This window comes from Ursus americanus, chromosome 11, assembly GCF_024610735.1.
Source record: "Ursus americanus isolate L20-20 chromosome 11, mUrsAme1.1.p, whole genome shotgun sequence".
Taxonomy (NCBI): domain Eukaryota; kingdom Metazoa; phylum Chordata; class Mammalia; order Carnivora; family Ursidae; genus Ursus; species Ursus americanus.
In genome coordinates this window covers 76,170,560-76,188,615 of record NC_142137.1, presented here as the reverse complement: position 1 = coordinate 76,188,615, position 18,056 = coordinate 76,170,560, and the positions used below count along the sequence as shown (strand labels likewise).

At 44.4% G+C, this 18,056-nt stretch overlaps 1 protein-coding gene across 8 annotated transcripts in view; it reads right to left on the bottom strand.

Moving 5' to 3' along the window:
* The window catches only part of FAM120B (family with sequence similarity 120 member B), a 105,147-nt gene that overhangs the window by 84,141 nt on the left and 2,950 nt on the right, over nucleotides 1-18,056 (bottom strand). For all 8 annotated transcript variants that reach the window (XR_006775073.2, XM_045770615.2, XM_045770620.2 and 5 more), the window contains exons 2-3: nucleotides 8,028-9,876; nucleotides 1,694-1,874 (exon numbers count right to left, since the gene is read on the bottom strand). Coding sequence is in view for 7 of the 8 variants with exons in the window: in XM_045770615.2 (XP_045626571.1) it covers nucleotides 1,694-1,874; nucleotides 8,028-9,857 (2,011 nt within the window). In the remaining variant the exon portion in view is untranslated. The remainder of the gene's footprint in view (nucleotides 1-1,693; nucleotides 1,875-8,027; nucleotides 9,877-18,056) is intronic.

The window sequence follows — 18,056 nt, the reverse complement described above, 5'->3', positions numbered from 1 at the left end:
GCCTTCAGCTCAGGTCATGATCCCGGGGTCCTGGGATCGAGCCCCGTGTTGGGCTCCCTGCTCGTTGGGAAGCCTGCCTCTCCCTCTCCTAACCCTAACTCATGACCTACTCATGCTCTCTCTATCTCTCTCTCAAAATAATAAAATCTTTTTAAAAAATTAAAAACAATAACAAATAAATAAAAACAATTTAGGCAAATGCTCTACAATGTAAAAATTTTTTTCATGATTAAGATATCTTTTTTAATCATTAGAACCAATGTGAAATCACTCGTGTTAAGAAAGAATGTGGAGAGAGAAGCACATAAGAAAAAGAAATAGAAAAAAAATATTTTTTTTAAGATTTTATTTATTTATGTGACAGAGAGACAGCCAGCGAGAGAGGGAACACAGCAGGGGAGTGGGAGAGGAAGAAGCAGGCTCCCAGCGGAAGAGCCCGATGTGAGACTCAATCCTGGAACACCGGAATCACGCCCTGAGCCGAAGGCAGACGCTTAATGACTGCACTACCCAGGCGCCCCAGAAAAAAATTATTTAAATACTATCTGGTCCCAAAGTTTACACCATAAGTTCTTTTGTTTCTGTCTTTTAATTAGTGTAAACATCTGTCTCATGTCTTCCTTTGGGCACAGAAGCCTCTGGATTCTGACAACACGTGGGAAAAGGCAGTGTATGCTGAGAATCTAATAAAAACTGGATTCAGAGAACCTTGCCACTCCACACCCTGCCAAAGCAAAGAATAATGACAGCATTTGACTTGGACGATTCTGTCACCACAGGCAGGTTATGTAAATGCTTACTTTCTGGAATAATAGAGCAATATTAATCCTAATATTGGTACGTCTGGAAATAATGGAGTTTAGGTAAAAGGACTGCAGACACCTTTTCATCAAGATCTTACTGCGTCTGTCTCCCGTCACAATCACAGTGTGCGTGGCCCCATTTCTCATCAAAGCACTCTCAGACCAGTGTCAGACCAGTGTCCCAGGATGCCAGTCACAGGTGAGCAGGACCTCGCCTAAGAAGTAACTACACATGTGAAGCGTCACTAGTCTCTACTCTGAAGTGCTCTTCTCCACTTCCAATGCCACCCCCCCTCTGAAAAGAGAGCAGTAGGGCCTAATTAATTTTCCGACTGGTGATGAAGGCCCCCCAACTTTCCTGCTCTGGCCACTGACAGTCCTTTCTCTACACTCTTGCTGTTACTGCACAAGGAAAACACAGATGGGAAAACCTAAATACAAACACTCTAAAGGAAAATTTTGTTAATACTTTAAGATATGATGTACTAGATTTTACAGAATTATTTTATGAAAATCACATTTGGAAGAAGAATAAGTAGACATTGTCTTCTAATAATAAACATACCCTACACTTCTGCAGGAGGAAAGGGTTTTCACATTTTTCAGAAAACACAAATCCTTTTAAGGAATAAAAATTAAACATTTCATAAAAACAATGCACTCTTCTTTTAATGAATACTGATCAACTGTTTGCTAATTAGAGATGTCCCACAGCGTTTACCCTTAATGTTGTACAGATGTAAGTGGCATTCTCAATTACAGATTTTACAGAGAAACAAAACCCTTTTTAATTGTATCTGTGTCCCGAAAGAACGCATTCGACTTCATTTGGCCTGTTTCTCAGACCCCAGCTCGGAGCAGCAGTGCTGCTGAGAGACCAAGCAGCTCACCTCTCCCGTCCCCCAGCAGGAGGGAGTACACGCGCTGCCGCACCGGGCGGTACACGAAAGCCTGGCTGGGCAGAGCCTGGTCCAGGGCGTCCTCCAGCGTGTTACTGCATTCGATCTCCCCGCTGCTCATGATGTTGTACACCAGGTAGCTCTCCGCCCGGACGTGGTGCGCTCTAGCGACCTGCACAACATGCAAACACAACTGCGTTCTCCTTGAAAACAAAACAGTGACCTTCGGTAGAAAATTCAACACCTTTTTATCCCATGCCAGGGCTTTTAGGCACTGAGAAATAAGAGTAATGGTCCCTCAAACTCATGACATTGAGCTGACATTGTTTCCTTTCCTCGGCGCTTCTAGGCTCCAAACTGTCCGTTTCTCCTCCTCCGCCTCCGATCTCCAACTGCCTACCAGACTTCCCATACTGACTTCTGCAGCATCTCAGCATTTTGTCTACCTCATGACAGGCCTCACCACGAAGACTCTAACTGAATCCAGTCCACTTCTCCCCTCTCCAACCCACCCTCCACAGCACCAACAACCTGTCTTCTTAGAAAGAGGTCCAGTCACTGCCCTCCTCAAAGCATCTCAATGGCTACCACAAATCTTCGCCCTTAACATCCAAGGCCCCAAAGTCCTCTTCCTATGGCACCAACCCACCTCACAGAAACCAGTCACAATGGACACCTTCACTTCCTCAGGAATACTCAATCCTTCTCCATCCTCACTTGGGCTCCAGGAAATGTACCCCCTCAGGGCATTCCCACCCTCCCACTTCATAAGCTCCTCTTCCGTTAGGGTTCACCTCAAGTGTCACCCTGTCTTCTGCTCCCAACCAGGACTCACCTCCCCTTGCCTAATGGGACACATCCCACATCTACCCTATAGTAGTTATCTTATCTGATCTCCTCTGGTAAACTAAACTTCCCTGGGATCAGAAACTGTGTCCAGGGGCACCTGGGTGGCTCAGTCATTAAGCATCTGCCTTCAGCTCAGGTCATGATCCCAGCGTTCTGGGATCCAGCCCCGCATCGGGCTCCCTGCTCAGCGGGGAGTCTCCTTCTCCCTCTCCCGCTCCCCCTGCTTGTGTTCCCTCTCTCGCTGCCTCTCTGTCAAATAAATAATCAAAATCTTGAAAGAAACAAACAAACTGCGTCACAGTCATTCACCTGTTCAGTAATTCCTTGCTGAGCAAAACACATGTGCTGCACACCCCGTTTCTGCCTTGCAACCAGCAACGCTGGCACGAGGTAGGTGATGAGATACTGGGCTGTATTCCACTTTCTCCTTAAAAAAGGGAGCTAAGGGGTACCTAGGTGGCTCAGTCAGTTAAGCCTCTGCCTTTGGGTCAGGTCATGGTCTCTGGGTCCTGGGATCGAGCCCAACAGCAGGCTTCCGTCTGCTTCTCCCTCTCCCTCTGCCATTCTCCCTGCTTGTGCTCACTCTCTCTCAAACAAATAAGTTCTTTAAAAAAAAAAAAAAAACGAGCTAAGATCAGAGGCCTATAATAACCTACATACAGGTTTTATTTTTTCTGTGAAGAACATTCTTATTAGTGTAGGAAGTGATTTACCGAGACAACTACTCAAAATTCAAATCCAAACAGTCTGCCACAAAAGGCATTTAAAATGTGGTGTTAGGACAATTTGGAATGTCGAAAACTCTGTGAATCAGTGTTCTATTTATACATACTTTTAAGTAGTTCTAGTTATTTTGATTCATTTTTGTAGAATTGAGTCTCTTCCTATTCCTCCCTTTCTTCAGATATAAAGTAGGTTTAATGAAAGTGCCAACCTCACAGAACTATCCTGAGGATTAAATGGGTCAACACAAATGGTGAAGGAGAGCTCGCACACTGCACACGGACCCACTGCAGCCACTGTCATGAGGCTACACACGTTATCACATGTCTATCTCCTTGCTGAAATGTCTTGAAATCAGGATGGCAGACAAGCTAGCAACTTTAAGGTCAGTAAGGTTAAAAAGTACTTTTTAAAGGATTGTTATCTGAGAACTCTAATGGAAGATCATCGGAAATGAGCTATTTCTATATGTGCCCTTTTGATACTGAATCTATCAGAAACACTATAGATATGTTTTTTATGATCCTTTTGAGGCAAAATAGCTTCTGACTTATTTTCCCATTCCCTCTTCCATTTCTGAGACTTTCAAGAGAGATGGTATTTTAACAAATCTATCTAGAAAGTTGTAATAAATTATATTCACCCTACCAAGAAATCTATAGTTTTGGCAACTGTACAGAATTTGAGGTATTTTCTGGGTGTATACAGGGTTTTTCAGATACGTTCTCTACAATCAGAATTGTAATTCACTAATTAGAGCAGAATTATCTAATAAGTACCTTTTACCTCTGCCCTTAACTACAGATCTATATAGCACTCCACACTTGGAAAAACCTTAACATATCCACCTAATCTAAAAATTCTAACTTAATAAGTCAGTTTATCCAACATTATGGAAACCATATAATTTACTCTTAAAATTTAACTGATTTTTCCAAAATATTCTGCTATGAAGAAAACACAGATATCTGGCTGTGATACGTGCCCAGGATAACTGCTGTGCACTACAGCCTTCTACCTAAGGGTTTTTCGGGGACTTTGTGGGGTTGAAATACATACATGTGGAATTGCAGTTACCTATTTGATAGGGCTGGAAGATGCCACTGCAAACAAATTTTAAGGAAAAATGTAAGGGGAACTGAAGAAACTTCGCACGATTGTTTTCAAAGATATCCTGAAGTCAATCAATGGGAGAGTTGTAGTGTGGACAACAAGTGATCCGCCCTTCCACAATGGTCCAACTTCCCCTGCAGGCAGGCCTCCCACCACTCTCCTCCCCTGTTCCCTATCCAAAGCTCTTCCCACCCCAAACTTCCTGAAGGAGCAAGCACTCCCCAGCTCCGGCCTTTGCCTCCACGGTACTCCTCAAACCCTGGCCATCTGACCTCCACCAGGCCCGTGTGACAGTGGCTCTCTCAGGCCACGAAACCCTCCCAACTGCCAACCCCAACAGCCACCTAGCCCCAGTTCTACTTTACTCTGCAGCGCCTGACACTCCTGGCCGTTTCTCCTCTCATTCTTGAAACGTACCTCCTTGGGTTTCTGCTGGGGTCACCGCTTCTCATTCCCCTCCCTGTCTGACCACCTCTCTCAGTCCTTGTGTTCAGAAGGCTCCATCCTACACGTAGTCCTCTCCTTGGAGGGTTTCCATTACCACGAACAGTCGGATGACTTTCAGATATCTGTCTCCCGCCCAGTAATGGAACTTGAGGCCTGTTTTCTAAGCATCAGATGGTTTTCCAATGTTATCCTCTGTGTCAAACCCTTCCTCACCTCTCCTTGAGTCATGGCAACACCCATCCCAGAGCGCAAGAGGACCCTTACCTCCATAGCAAGACTTAACGTTTTAATGTTTCTTCCTCCCCTTTGCCATTGTCCCAATTCTAGCTCTTTTGTCTTCCACCTTGGTTTCTGCAACAGTCACATTAGTCCATTCTCTGCAGTATAACCAATGTTTCAAAAAACAAATACCTGATCACAGGACATCCCTGCTTAAAGATATCCAATATCTCCTCAATGTGTATAAAAACTAAGTCTTAAATTCTTCCACATGCTGCCCTTTGTGGTCTCACCCAATCTGTAGGAACTCTCTTTGAAGGAAACTGGGTGAGATGGCCAGCATGTCCAGTAAAAAAGCAAAGGCCAAGGATGGGTCCTGTTGGTGTAGTGAATGCAAGTCAGGGTTTGTGAAGAGCCCAAGCCCAGAAAGGGCATGTGCAAGGCCATACACAAATGGGAAATGAGTGTGAGTTGGGAACCAGCAAGGGCCAAGTCAAAACAGAAAAAGCAGGGGCCCAGAGTAGTTTCGTGCATGCTGGTGGGTGATGCTGCCTCGTGCTCAACAGAAGTCCTGGGCCAGGTGAAAAGCAGACCCTGCCCCCCCCCCCAGGAAGTGAGAGGCACCCTGCATGCTCTACTTTTGCTCTGCTGTTCCTCCACTTGTGTGCCTTTCCATGTCCTGTCCTTCAGGCAAACTGTTACAGTGGCTCCAAGGCCTACATCACGTGTCACCTCTGAAGCCAAGCGTAAGTCTAGGAGCAGGGTGGCTTCCTGGCAAATTCCTCCATGCCCATGCTTCTAGGCTACTGACCATGACTGTCTCACCCCTCCACGTGCCATCTCGTAAAGTCAAACTTTGCAGTTGCCTGGGTTCAAATCCAGGCTCTGCCAACTACTAGTTGTGTGGTTGCCGACAGTGTCATTCAGCCTTTTCACACCTGTGTCCTCATGTGGTCACAGAGGCAAGCGCATCTAGAATCAGAGCTATATGACGACTAAGGGAAATAACATGAAGAATACCCTCTGGTCTTAGAGGAGAATCATCTAAACTAGCATTTTTACATCCAACCTCATAATAAAACCAAATAAGTTTAAGCAAAGTTAGACTTAGCTCTTCTCTGTTCATCTTTCTGACTTTGAGTAACAAGTCTGTTCAGGTGACTTCTAGTTCTCTGCTGAGACCTGGCCTCCCCTCCCCCCACCCCCCACCTCTTTCCTACTGTCTCACCACACTTCCACCTGCAGCTCTGATTCTGCCTTTCCTCCAACTTCTAACCCACATTCTTTTCCTTCTACAAAGCACTTAAGGATGCTTCCAGGTAGGATAATTTTAACCCCTTAATACTTTTTCACTGGTAACTTTCTTAACATGTGTTCACATCCTACTTTTTTTTTTTTTTAAGATTTTTTATTATTATTTATTTATTTGACAGAGATAGAGACAGCCAGCGAGAGAGGGAACACAAGCAGGGGGAGTGGGAGAGGAAGAAGCAGGCTCATAGCGGAGGAGCCTGACGTGGGGCTCGATCCCAGAATGCCGGGATCACGCCCTGAGCCGAAGGCAGACGCTTAACCGCTGTGCCACCCAGGCGCCCCCACATCCTACTTTTTACTATAATTTTTTATGTTAGTAAATTAGCTTATCTGCTACATTGTATGTAATAGAGAAAGAGCTGAAAGACTTTTCAAGACAGGAGAAGCCACGTAGTTGTACAAGAAGAAGGGAAGACGTCACTAAAGGAGAGGCCCTAAGGATACAAGAGAAAGGGAATACCGCCTTCAAGACTTAGTGAGCAGCTACTTTGAGACAATGTGACAGGCAAAAGGGGCTCAGCAGTGAGAAAAACAAACAAGACTGTCCTCACAGCACTGTCACAAGCATGAAATTCCAGTGAGGGGTGAGCCACAGCAGGTGCCACACGGTGGATGGCCAGGGGCCATCTCTGAGTGGGTGACCACCCAACTGTGATAGAAAAGACTAGTAAGCATTGACCAGCACAGGGGCAGGGGGGTTCCCAGGAGGCAGAAGAGCACCTGTAGGGCCATGTTAGAGCAGGGACTGACCAGCTGGAGGTGGCAGTGGTGAGGTGGTGGCAGGCCATTGCCTGCTTAAGGCTACTGTTCCTACTCTTCGAAGGGTTATGGAACGAAAATAAAGGGCTTTATTTCTGCATGCAGCACGGTAAGTGGATTGGAAGGGGCAAAAGTCTATACAGAAAAGTTGTTAGAGATTTCTGAGTAATCCAGAAAAGAGGCAGCTTATACCTACGATGGTGAGACTAATTGAATAGGTACCAGTAACAAGACAGGGAGAGAATAGTTATAAAAAACAGGAGAGAGAAGTCCCAGGTTTGTAACTTGTGTAACTGGATGGAGGATGGGGACACTGTGAGGAACAACAGAAGGGCTGTGGGGAAGAGATAACACGTGTAGCCTGCCTAGCACAGAACCTCACACAGAATAGGTGGCTAATAAATAGCAGCCCTCCGTAAAAACCCTCAGGGCTCTATGTCACTTGCAGAATTAAGTGCCAACTCCTGGTGGGGCATATAATAATCTTCACAATCTGGCTACACTCCACGTTTCCCAACCTGTCTCCCCGTATCTCCCCTCAGACCCCGTACTCCAGCCTAGCAACAGATATTTGCCTATTTGTTATAATTTCAGCTCCCATGAAGGTCTGGTTCCACTTCCAGTTCTTCAGGAATGTCTCTCTGTATTTCACCCACAGTGATCACTCTCCTTCAAATTCCTAGAGCTCTCTTCTATGACAGGCATGCACCAGTATCAAACATACTTTATAATGTGAGCTTCCAATGCATATGTCATACTTCCTAACTACACTTCCTAGCTTCCTGTTCTGTGCTCCCCACAGTGCCTTAATTATGACAAGTAGTCAATATTCACTGGCAAATCCACCAGTGGATATATTTTCAATCATGACACCCAGATTTGGGTGGGCACATCTACGTACCTTTAAGATTTCAGGGTCTGAAACCAAGGTTTCTTGTTTGACTTCAGGTTCCATATTCATGAGGTCTTGTTGTTTAATTGCAGGGTCTATACACATGGGTGCTTCTAGCTTAAATTCGGAATCTGCCCCTACAGGTAACTTTTGCTTGATTTCAGTGTGTGTACATTTGGGAACGCCTTGCTTGGATTCAAGGTGAACTTCTTGCTTGGATTCAGGATCTATACAAATGGGAATTCCTTGCTTGGGTTCAGGATCTGTACACATGGGAACTCCTTGCTTGGGTTCAGGGTCTGTACACATAGGAACTCCTTGCTTGGGTTCAGGGTCTGTACACATGGGAACTCCTTGCTTGGGTTCAGGGTCTGTACACATAGGAACTTCTTGCTTGGATTCAGGATCTATACAAATGGGAATTCCTTGCTTGGGTTCAGGATCTGTACACATGGGAACTCCTTGCTTGGGTTCAGGGTCTGTACACATGGGAACTCCTTGCTTGGGTTCAGGACCTGCACACATGAGAACTCCTTGCTTGGGTTCAGGACCTGTACACATGGGAACTTCTTGCTTGGGTTCAGGGTCTGTACACATGGGAACTCCCTGCTTGGGTTCAGGACCTGTACACATGGGAACTCCTTGCTTGGGTTCAGGGCCTGTACACATGGGAACTCCTTGCTCGGGTTCAGGGCCTGTACACATGGGAACTCCTTGCTTGGATTCAGGATCTGTACACATGGGAACTCCTTGCTTGGATTCAGGATCTGTACACATGGGAACTCCTTGCTTGAGTTCAGGATCTGTACACATGGGAACTCCCTGCTTGGATTCAGGGTCTGAACTCATGGATACCACCTGCTTGTCCAAAGTTATTAAACTCTTGGGTTTTTGGAAAAACCATGGAGATTTCTGTCCTGGCAAAAGATATGATGCCACGCCCTTATAAAAAAGAGCTTTGTTTGGTCCCAAAGGTAGCATCTCTTCTAGCTTTTTCTCACCTTGATGCAAGTGAAGAACTTTAGATATATGGTCTGCTACAGCTAAGATTATGTTACCCTTTCTGTCAAAGTTCTCCTTTACAGAGGTATAGGAAGACAAGCATTTGTACCGAAAGCTTTCAAACATGCCCTCTGGGATTATGTCATTGCCAAGTAGGCAGGCCAGAAGAGGAAGGTCTGCCAGGCTGATATCCAGACTCTCACAGAGCTTCTCTCTACAGAGCATGACAGTACTGAGACTCTCCAGGCAGAGATCACTAATTGAAAAGTAAGGACAAGTATCATAAATTAAGTAGTCAGTGTCTTCTCCAAGAATCCCAAGACAGTTATGCTGGAGGCCGTAAGATGCCACCTCATAGTCAGCCTCCTGTAAGGAACACAGGGTTTCCTGACCCAGGGTCTTCAAAGCAAATCGTGTAAAGATGGCCAGCCCCGATGGGATGAAGAACATGTTCCTGCCTGGCTGCTCCTTGTGGGACTTGATATAATGGAAAATCCTGGAGATCTCCCTATTGTTCTTGAGTCTTCGTTTCACCCATTCATCTCTTTTATCCTGCTCCACCATGCCGTCAAAGAAGAATATCAACTTGATGCCAACAGCTGTAAAAGTCTTAACAAAATCCCGCAAAGCAGAAAAGTATTCCCGCCACTGGCCACCGCAGATCCAAGATTCAGGAGTATACCAGTATCTGAGACAACACATGGCATCAACCACAATGGTAGGAGTACATCCAGGATGCTTGTTTCGGTGGTGTTCGGCCAGTTCTTTGAAATTCACTACTGTACATATATGTGGGCAGGTACTGCCCACAAATCCCTGCAAACCTCTCACACCCATAGCAACTCCTGGAAAGGATCTGGAAAGGAAAATAAATTAGTAATTATGGCATTACTACTCGACATACAATACCTTTTAAAGCAAACACAAGACAGTATTTAATATTCACTCTCTAGTTGCAAAACACTCTAGTCACTAACAAGATATGGAACATGACATACAGGTTAGGAGCCTAAAGAGCTTTCACTGAAGACGAAGAGGCACTTTACCCAAGCGCGAGTCACCGCAGCCCACCTTCGCGAGGGTGACAGCGTTGCAACCTGCTAAAATTTGTACAAAGACTATTATTCAAGGGATTTCTCAACCAAATTAAAAACAGGGCAACAGTTTTCAAAGAAGTAATATTTTCCATCTAGGAACTCAGAAAGGAGTTAATTTTGAAAACCTAAAACATATATAAATACATTCAATATCCATGTTTCTCAGAATAATTTTGCTGAATGAAAAAAGACCAAGCAGGTGTACACACCACAGGACCCATTTGTATGCAGTTCTAGTTCACTGAGTGGGGCTGATGGGAAGCACCACAGAGCAGGCAGCAGTGGTCTGGCGTGGGGCAGGCGGGAGGGAGGGGCTTACGCAATGGAAACTTTTGGGATGATGGATATGTTCACTACTTCAATTGTGGTCATGGTCTGACAGGCAAACACATGCTAACCCTTGTCAAACTGTACACCGTAAAAAAGTGCAGTTTACTGTCTATCAAGTATACCTGAATAAAGGTATCAAAAAGAAAAATACATAAAAATTCACGAGGCCAAATTTCTGTAACATTCGAATTGGTGACTGAGTCTGAATGGAAAACTGCCCACTCTGAAACACAGAAACATGGTAGTTCAAAGAGTCAGAACTCAAAATCTGGAAAAAAACTAAGCAGGGTACTTTAAATGTCATTGGTCAGAAAAAATTCCATGATGACATCTCTAACAGCCTATGATTTTCACTTTGGTTTTCTTTAAGGCTCATCAGGGCTTCACATCCATTGATAAAACAAACAAAAGTCCGTACTACACAGCTCCAGAACCAACGAAGCCTGTCCAGGCTTGGGACTGAGGGCAGCAGCCATCAGCTGCTGACACACATCCGCGAATGATGATTCTGGCCTCATGGTGCACACACTTCCTACCAGACAGCACCGGGCACTCAAGACACAACATCTCCAGGCTTTAAAACAACTCAGACAGGCAAAAAACTATAAGCTCCATTTCACAAAGAAACCGCAAAAATTTACTATGCTGAGAAAAGGTACACTTACACAGGACTATCTTTTAAGAACTTACTGTCTGTTAATGGACACTGGCCCCTAAAAAAAATTTGAAGTTATCTGTTTAATAGCCACTAATACTGAAAATATATAAACATGGAGTGGACATAAATTTCACACACTTTAGTTGAACTTTAGAGAAATCTTGCTCGTTAAGTTATTAAATACAATGAAAGACACAATCTATAGACCCCAAACCACTGGAGAGCTATCACCAGCAAAGCATTTACCTTGGGAACATTACCAAGGTGAGTTTTTTGAAGCAGAAACTGGACTTCATAACATGATTGTTTCAACTATAAGGTAGTTCTACGGTTTGGGCCTCTGGGTATGGATCCTATGTTTACTAAGGTGACACTGTATTCCTGAAGACAGGTAGTTTTTCTCACGATATTCCTACACAGTAGTTTGGCACAGGTTTGGAAAGAGAATGGAAGAGCACAAAGAAGGGTGAGTCAGAGTGGATAAAAAAAACAATGCTTAGACTGCACAAACTCTAGGCCATTATTCTATGCCTAGCTTTGAAAAAAGCAGGCTTGCACGGTGTACTGATGATGAACGGACCAAAGGCAAATCTTACAGATTTGGACTCTTTCTCTATGGTGAGATGAGACTCCACAGGTTCCATAGTGAGTGCTAAGCATCTGACAGAGCCCACTGCCAGCACCTGGGGATATCCGCCCACCAAGCCCACCAGTGGCCAGTGGGCCCTCCTTGTTAGTCACTGGCTTGCTCTAGACACACATGAAGATAAAGCTGAAGCAAAATAGAACCTGCCTTCAGTCCCAGCTCCCACACAGACGTGGGTTCCCATTGGGCAGCAGCTCTGCCACATTTGGGTTGGCTGCCTTCCCTTACCGATAAAAAGGGATTTTTGTTTCAAGCATTTTTCTACTAAAACTGCAAGTGACAACATTGAGTTGCTCAAAACACTCTCCTCTTTATTTTGGGAGAAGTCAGGCTCAGCCTCTGCTTTGATTTTATTCAAATGTTTTCCTCCTTTCCCACCCAGCAGTGAAAAGCTCACTATTATAATGAAACATGTACTGGTTTTTCCTCTTTCACACTGCCAATTTCTCACATTTTGAATCACAAATTACCTCAGGAATGTTACGTTACAATGTGCTCTTCTATGGCATTTACAAAAAAAATTTTGGATGAGCAAAGACCTGGGAACTTGTGACACTGGATGATGCCTTCCGGTACTGCAGCTCTTCAAAGCTTCCAGTGCTCACGCCACCCACCCCTCAATGCATTTAGTGTGGTGTGAAATGAAATGCCTAAAAAAATAAGTTCCTTATGATTTTAATAACGTTTTCTTTTTTCCTGCTGACTTTGTTGTAAGAATACAGTATGTAATACATGTAACACATAAAATGTGTGAATCGACGTTATCAACACGGCTTCCCATCAACAGTAGGCTGTTAGTAGTTAAGTTCTTGAGGGGTCAGAAGTTATCTGTGGATTTTTGGCTGTGCGAAGGGGCCAATGCCCCTAACTTCTGCGTTGCTGAACAGTCAACCCCACTGAAGTTTTTTATTCTTTAAAGGTAGTTTTAAAAGATCATTGCAAATATATTGCAAATGTACACATATATACAATTTTCATTATTTAGATAATTGTTGTGTAGGAAAAAACCAGATGTCTCATTAGGGAGGAGTCTTACTGCCCAAAATGGAATCTGGGAATCACTTCCATTAATTTGGGCCTTCTCAGGGCAAATGACATCACTCTGTCATATCTCCAATACCCAGCACTGTCTCCAGCATGGCCGGGGCCCCGTAAGTACTTGTGAATGAATGACTAAATGAAGGCACTGAAGGGCAGGTGTATAAAGAGAAATCAGGAATCAATAAGTTTACAGACTGCAGGCAAAGAAAGAGTAGGAAGCAGTCACTGCCCTCCAGTAGTTGACAAACTGGTTTGGGAAACAAAGCATCAATGCAGGAAAGCTTATGAAGGAGGGGCCAGCAGGCATAGGAGTAGAGCTGGAGTGAGTCACACTGGAAGGGGCCTCACTCCTAGACACCATTCCTTCTGTACAGCTGGACCAATCCCAACATCCTGGGTTACCATAAAATGAGGAAAGAGAAGTCCGGAAGCTCCTTTATTCACAATCTTTCACCTGACAGAACGCTGAAGAGTGCCATGCCTCAGCACAGACATAGCAACCTGTCTGCCACGGATGGAAGGGGACAGAGTCCCTCTGGACACAGCGACAAATGGACTCATGGCAGCCCACAGATTGGGGGGGGGGGGGGGTGACGGACCACATACATACTTCCCATGCAGAGAGCAGTGTTTGCAGGACAATCAGTAGCAACGGCAGTGACCACCTGAAAGCACACCCAGCATCCAACAGTGTCAAAGCATAATTTCCAAAAGCTAAAAGACAACCCATGCACACATAAATTAATGAGGGAGGCCCCAAGATGGGAAACTTGTTCAGAGGGCGCTAAAGAGCTGTAATTGACTGAAATAAGTATTTTCGGTTGGAGACAAATCAGGTTGAAGTCCTACAGAGCAACGAAATCAAAACCTTTGGGTTTATTTTTATCAGACAAAAATAAAATAAAATAAATAAAGTAAAAATCAACAAATTAACATGTAACATCAGTGTCTGGGCTCTAATCAAGAGTGACCAGCAAAGTCAGAGAGCTACATTTGGTCGGAAGACTGAACAGCCTTGGGTGACTCTGTTGAACAATGGCCCATGTGACAGTGACAACATAAAAACATGCAGTCCTTTTCCCTGGCTTCACTTCCAAGTGTTAGGTAATATTTCCTCCCCTGGTAACACGCCGGCTGGGCCTACGCCCTCAGGGAGGGCCTCCTGTGGCTTGACGTGGAGCATCTGAGGTCTGTTCTTCTTCCCCTGCCTCCCCACTAACCTCCCCTACAAACAGAAGCGTATGGGACCCCTTTAAGACAGTAAGGGAAGACCAGGGACTAAAAACTCCCAAGAAATGAATGCTTACTCCACACCAGCATATGGGGCCATGTTAGCTCAGGGTTTACTGAGTATTTATGAATGCACAAACCAGATGAATGAGTAAGCTAAGAGTGGCTGCCACCTGGGTTGGTCTCCAAGCTTCAGAGGACCACCACCCAGGGCTCATTAAACTACTGACAAGACACTCTCCTGAACCAGATATCAATCAGGCTCCTCTGGGCCCTCCTTTCAACTAGGCCTCAACCTTGGGCTTCCTGGCTGAGTCCAGTTTCAGCAAGAGTCCTGCTGAGTCTGTCTGGAGAAAATTCCTACCCTTGATAGACAGTCAAGATCTGATCAAAGGCTGCATGCCCTTGGTTCTCATGGACCCCCTCCCTCTGCTGGCAGGCTACAAATCCCCAGGTGTCTGCTGTGTTCAAAGCTGAGCCCTAGTTTTCTCCCCTCGTGCAACAGTCTTAAGTCTTCCTTACTGTTTTAGCAAGTGTCAGAATATTCTTCCTCAACACTGCATCTCTAAGAAGCTTATTCAAAAGAGAAATGGAAAGCCTAGAGTTACTATGATGTACGCTGGGTGTCCAGGTATAGATGCCCAGTCTCGGGGTGTCCTGGAGGACCCTCCAGAACACAGGCCATGGTCACTGGTGCATGGCTAATGTAGACACTCAGTACTCGGTAGGATGACTCCTCTTAGCTGTGTCCTAGGGAGAAGTGACAGAAACTAGGCAGTACAGTCGATAAAAGGAAAGGCTCTAGTGAGTTCAAATTCTAACCTCTACTTAATAGTGGTAAAATGTTGAGCAAGTTACTTTATTCTATAAGCTTCATTTTTCATATCTAAAAAGAGGTTTATAAGACCTACTTCATAAACTGTGAGGCAATTGCATTTATACTACAAATTTATTCATAAAACACACTATCAGTTGCCTAAAGTTTAGTAAAATCAGCCCAGCATCAGTCAAAATTCTTAAATTATCTCAAAATTTAAAACAAAGCCATGTACGTTTTAATGAGGTTTTACTGTATTTATGATTTTTTAAGCTAGTTTACTTTAGTATCAGGAATGCATTTATTTGTAAAAATTTGTTTCTGATTTTAAAAGTAGCCATGCTTTTTGCAGAAAATTCAGAGACAGCACAAAGGGAAAAAAAAAAGCTACTCATAATCTCATCTTCCAAAGATCATGACTACAACAATTTTAGAGTACATATTTCTAGTCTTTATTATTATTCATTGTTTTATAAAAATTGGGTACTCTTCTGTAATCTACTTTTGTGTCTTAATTTATCATGAATATCTTCCCAAATCACTGTGTTAACCTTCTCTTGCAGTGGGATTTTTAATGGATGCGCACTGCCGGAAGTGTGTCTCACATCTGTGTACGTAAGTCTTTGAGTACATGCTGAGCATTTCCTTAGGACAAAGCTTAGATATGAAACTGCTGAGTCCAAGTAAGAGCACATGGTGGTCATTTTTCTTCAACAGCATGTCATTTGTAGCTGCCACTCATTAATACTCAGTTCTCCTCAACAGTACCAGGTGATCCTGTTTGAACATGAATCTGGTTTACTCCTTTAGCAAGTACCTTTAGGTCATTCACTAGAGCAGACACTAGCTATGAACAAAACATGGGGGCCCTGCCCTCTAGCAACTCACACTCCCGCAGGAAAAGATTCAACCCACACCAACCATTAGGGCAGAGCTGTAGCTGGGGGTAGGGTGGGGGGGATGGATGTTCAGCAGGGAGACCCAACCCAGATCCAGGATCCACAATGGCTGTCCTGAGCAAGGGCACTGGAAGTGAGCCTGACAAAAGGCAGGAAGGACAGGTGCGGCCAGAGCGAGATGATGAGTTGGCAAGCAGATGGGAGGCACAAGAGTCACAAGGAATGAGGATTTTTTTAAAGTCTGTAAGATATCTTTTTTATCAGTAAATGGATGTTTCTATGGTGCTTAAAATACCTGTTCTACTAAGTAGTTTAACCTCCAACTTTATTTATATTATGTGTTCCTCAAACAAAGAAAAGCAAACAAAACAAAACAAAATACCAATTCTCAGTATGGCTAGAATTCTCATTTAAGGGAAGAAGAGTGAGGAGATGAGGCTGCAGACAGGGCCAGACAGCAAAGGGGTCTGCCACGCACCTGTATCTGGACTTCACCCCAAAAGAAATGAGATATTGGTCAAGGCTCTAAAGCAAATACATCTTTGAAACACTGCCCTGACTGTGGAGGAAGGATAGAGAGAGGCAAGACTGGAGATAAATGAGGGGGTCTGGTAGATACTTCTTGTCCTGGTTGCCCAATACCCAAACACCTATTTTGAAAGAACCCTAAGGGATGCAGAATCCTAATCCCTATTGCAAAGACGAAGGAGGTAGAGACCCTCTTCTGGCCCCCACACACCTACCAACGACAAGAATTCTAAATTCCCATATTTGCTCAGTAAATTGCTCCAGGCCCTGTGCTAGCAGCTATGGACACACCAATGAACCAGACAAAGTCCCTGACGAAGAAATGGGCCCTGAGAGTGGAAGTGAAAGGCACAGGGTCCGTCAGAAAAGAGAGTCTGGCAGTGTGCACACATGTCAAACTGCACCATGTTGTACACTTAATCTATAAGCCCCACCGCAGTCATCTGCAGTCCACCGGGCCATGATCAGTTTGTTCAGACTCATGAAAGGCATGCCATGCTGTACCAGCAGAGAAGGACAGAGAGCTGGTGACGGGCAGCAGCCAGCAGTGTGTGCTATGTTCGGGCACCTGCCTGAGTTCTTACACACAGGAACAGTAAAGCCCAGATTTGAGCCCACCGGCCTCCAAAGCCTGTGTATCTTTCACTAGGCCACACCCCCACCTAACTGCCCCATCTGAGTAATCTGGTTGCTGCAGGCTCCAGCACTGGAAAGGCCAAACCACTCACTGTAGAATTGTCCCGTGGATGCCCTTAGTCCGGAGAGCTCTCTTTCCTGAAGGTTCTCCCCGAATCATCAGGATTGAAGGGGAAACCCAGAACACTGGGCCTTTCCCTAATTCTGAAGTCTACAAAACCCCTTAAAGGACAATGACACATAATATGAAAACCAGTGTCACTCAGTGAACATAGATAAAGATGCATGTATGCCTGTAAAAATTTATGCTTTGTTTATCCAGAATTCAGGATAAGAATCCAGTGTAAATTCATGAGTTAAAGCTAAAACAATTTATTCATAAGAGACTTCTTCAGGCTCTTATTCATCATCTATGGACTCTTTTCTGTTCAGTTCTAACAGTAAGCTCCTAAGTCCACAGTAGAGAGAAATATGGAAAGGGCCTCTGAGGCAGGCACATGGATACCAAGAGCAGTAGGAACTGCTGAGAGCTGACCAGGAGAAAGCAAAAGAACAGGAAAACTAAAATCTGAAAGGCACAAAAACTCCAAACAAATAACGGCAACAGCTGTCCATGGCTCAGCAGTCCTATACTATTTACATCACAACATAACAAATTATGTTTAAAATGTTTACTTGAGATCGTTAAAGAAGTTTATACCACATCCTGCACATTCTATTAAGAAAGCAGAGAAATAACATATTTTAGAAAGACTGCCATCCTAGATGGGAGATTTTGGTGCTTAATGAGCAAAAACCCAAAACTGAACTATCGAGAAAACTCCGCTGTTTCAAAAAGACTTACTTTTCTCTCATCCTGGTTGGCAGTGGTCTCATTATAAGTGACTTCACAGTTACTTACCACCGTCTGGGCTAAAGCACTAACAGGAACAGTACACTGTTGCACGCCCTCAAGGCACTTCGCACGCACCTGTGGGCTCTGCAGCTAGACAGGCATGCTGAGGGGCGTGACAATTTAGTCCACACTACAGTAAACGTTCTATAATAAAAGCAGTGGATTCCCACTTACTGAGTAGTACTTGCTTATATGGAAAAGGACGCTCAGGAGCTGGTTTTTCTTGGTTGGCAAAGGCTCTGATTTACTGTCTGACTGA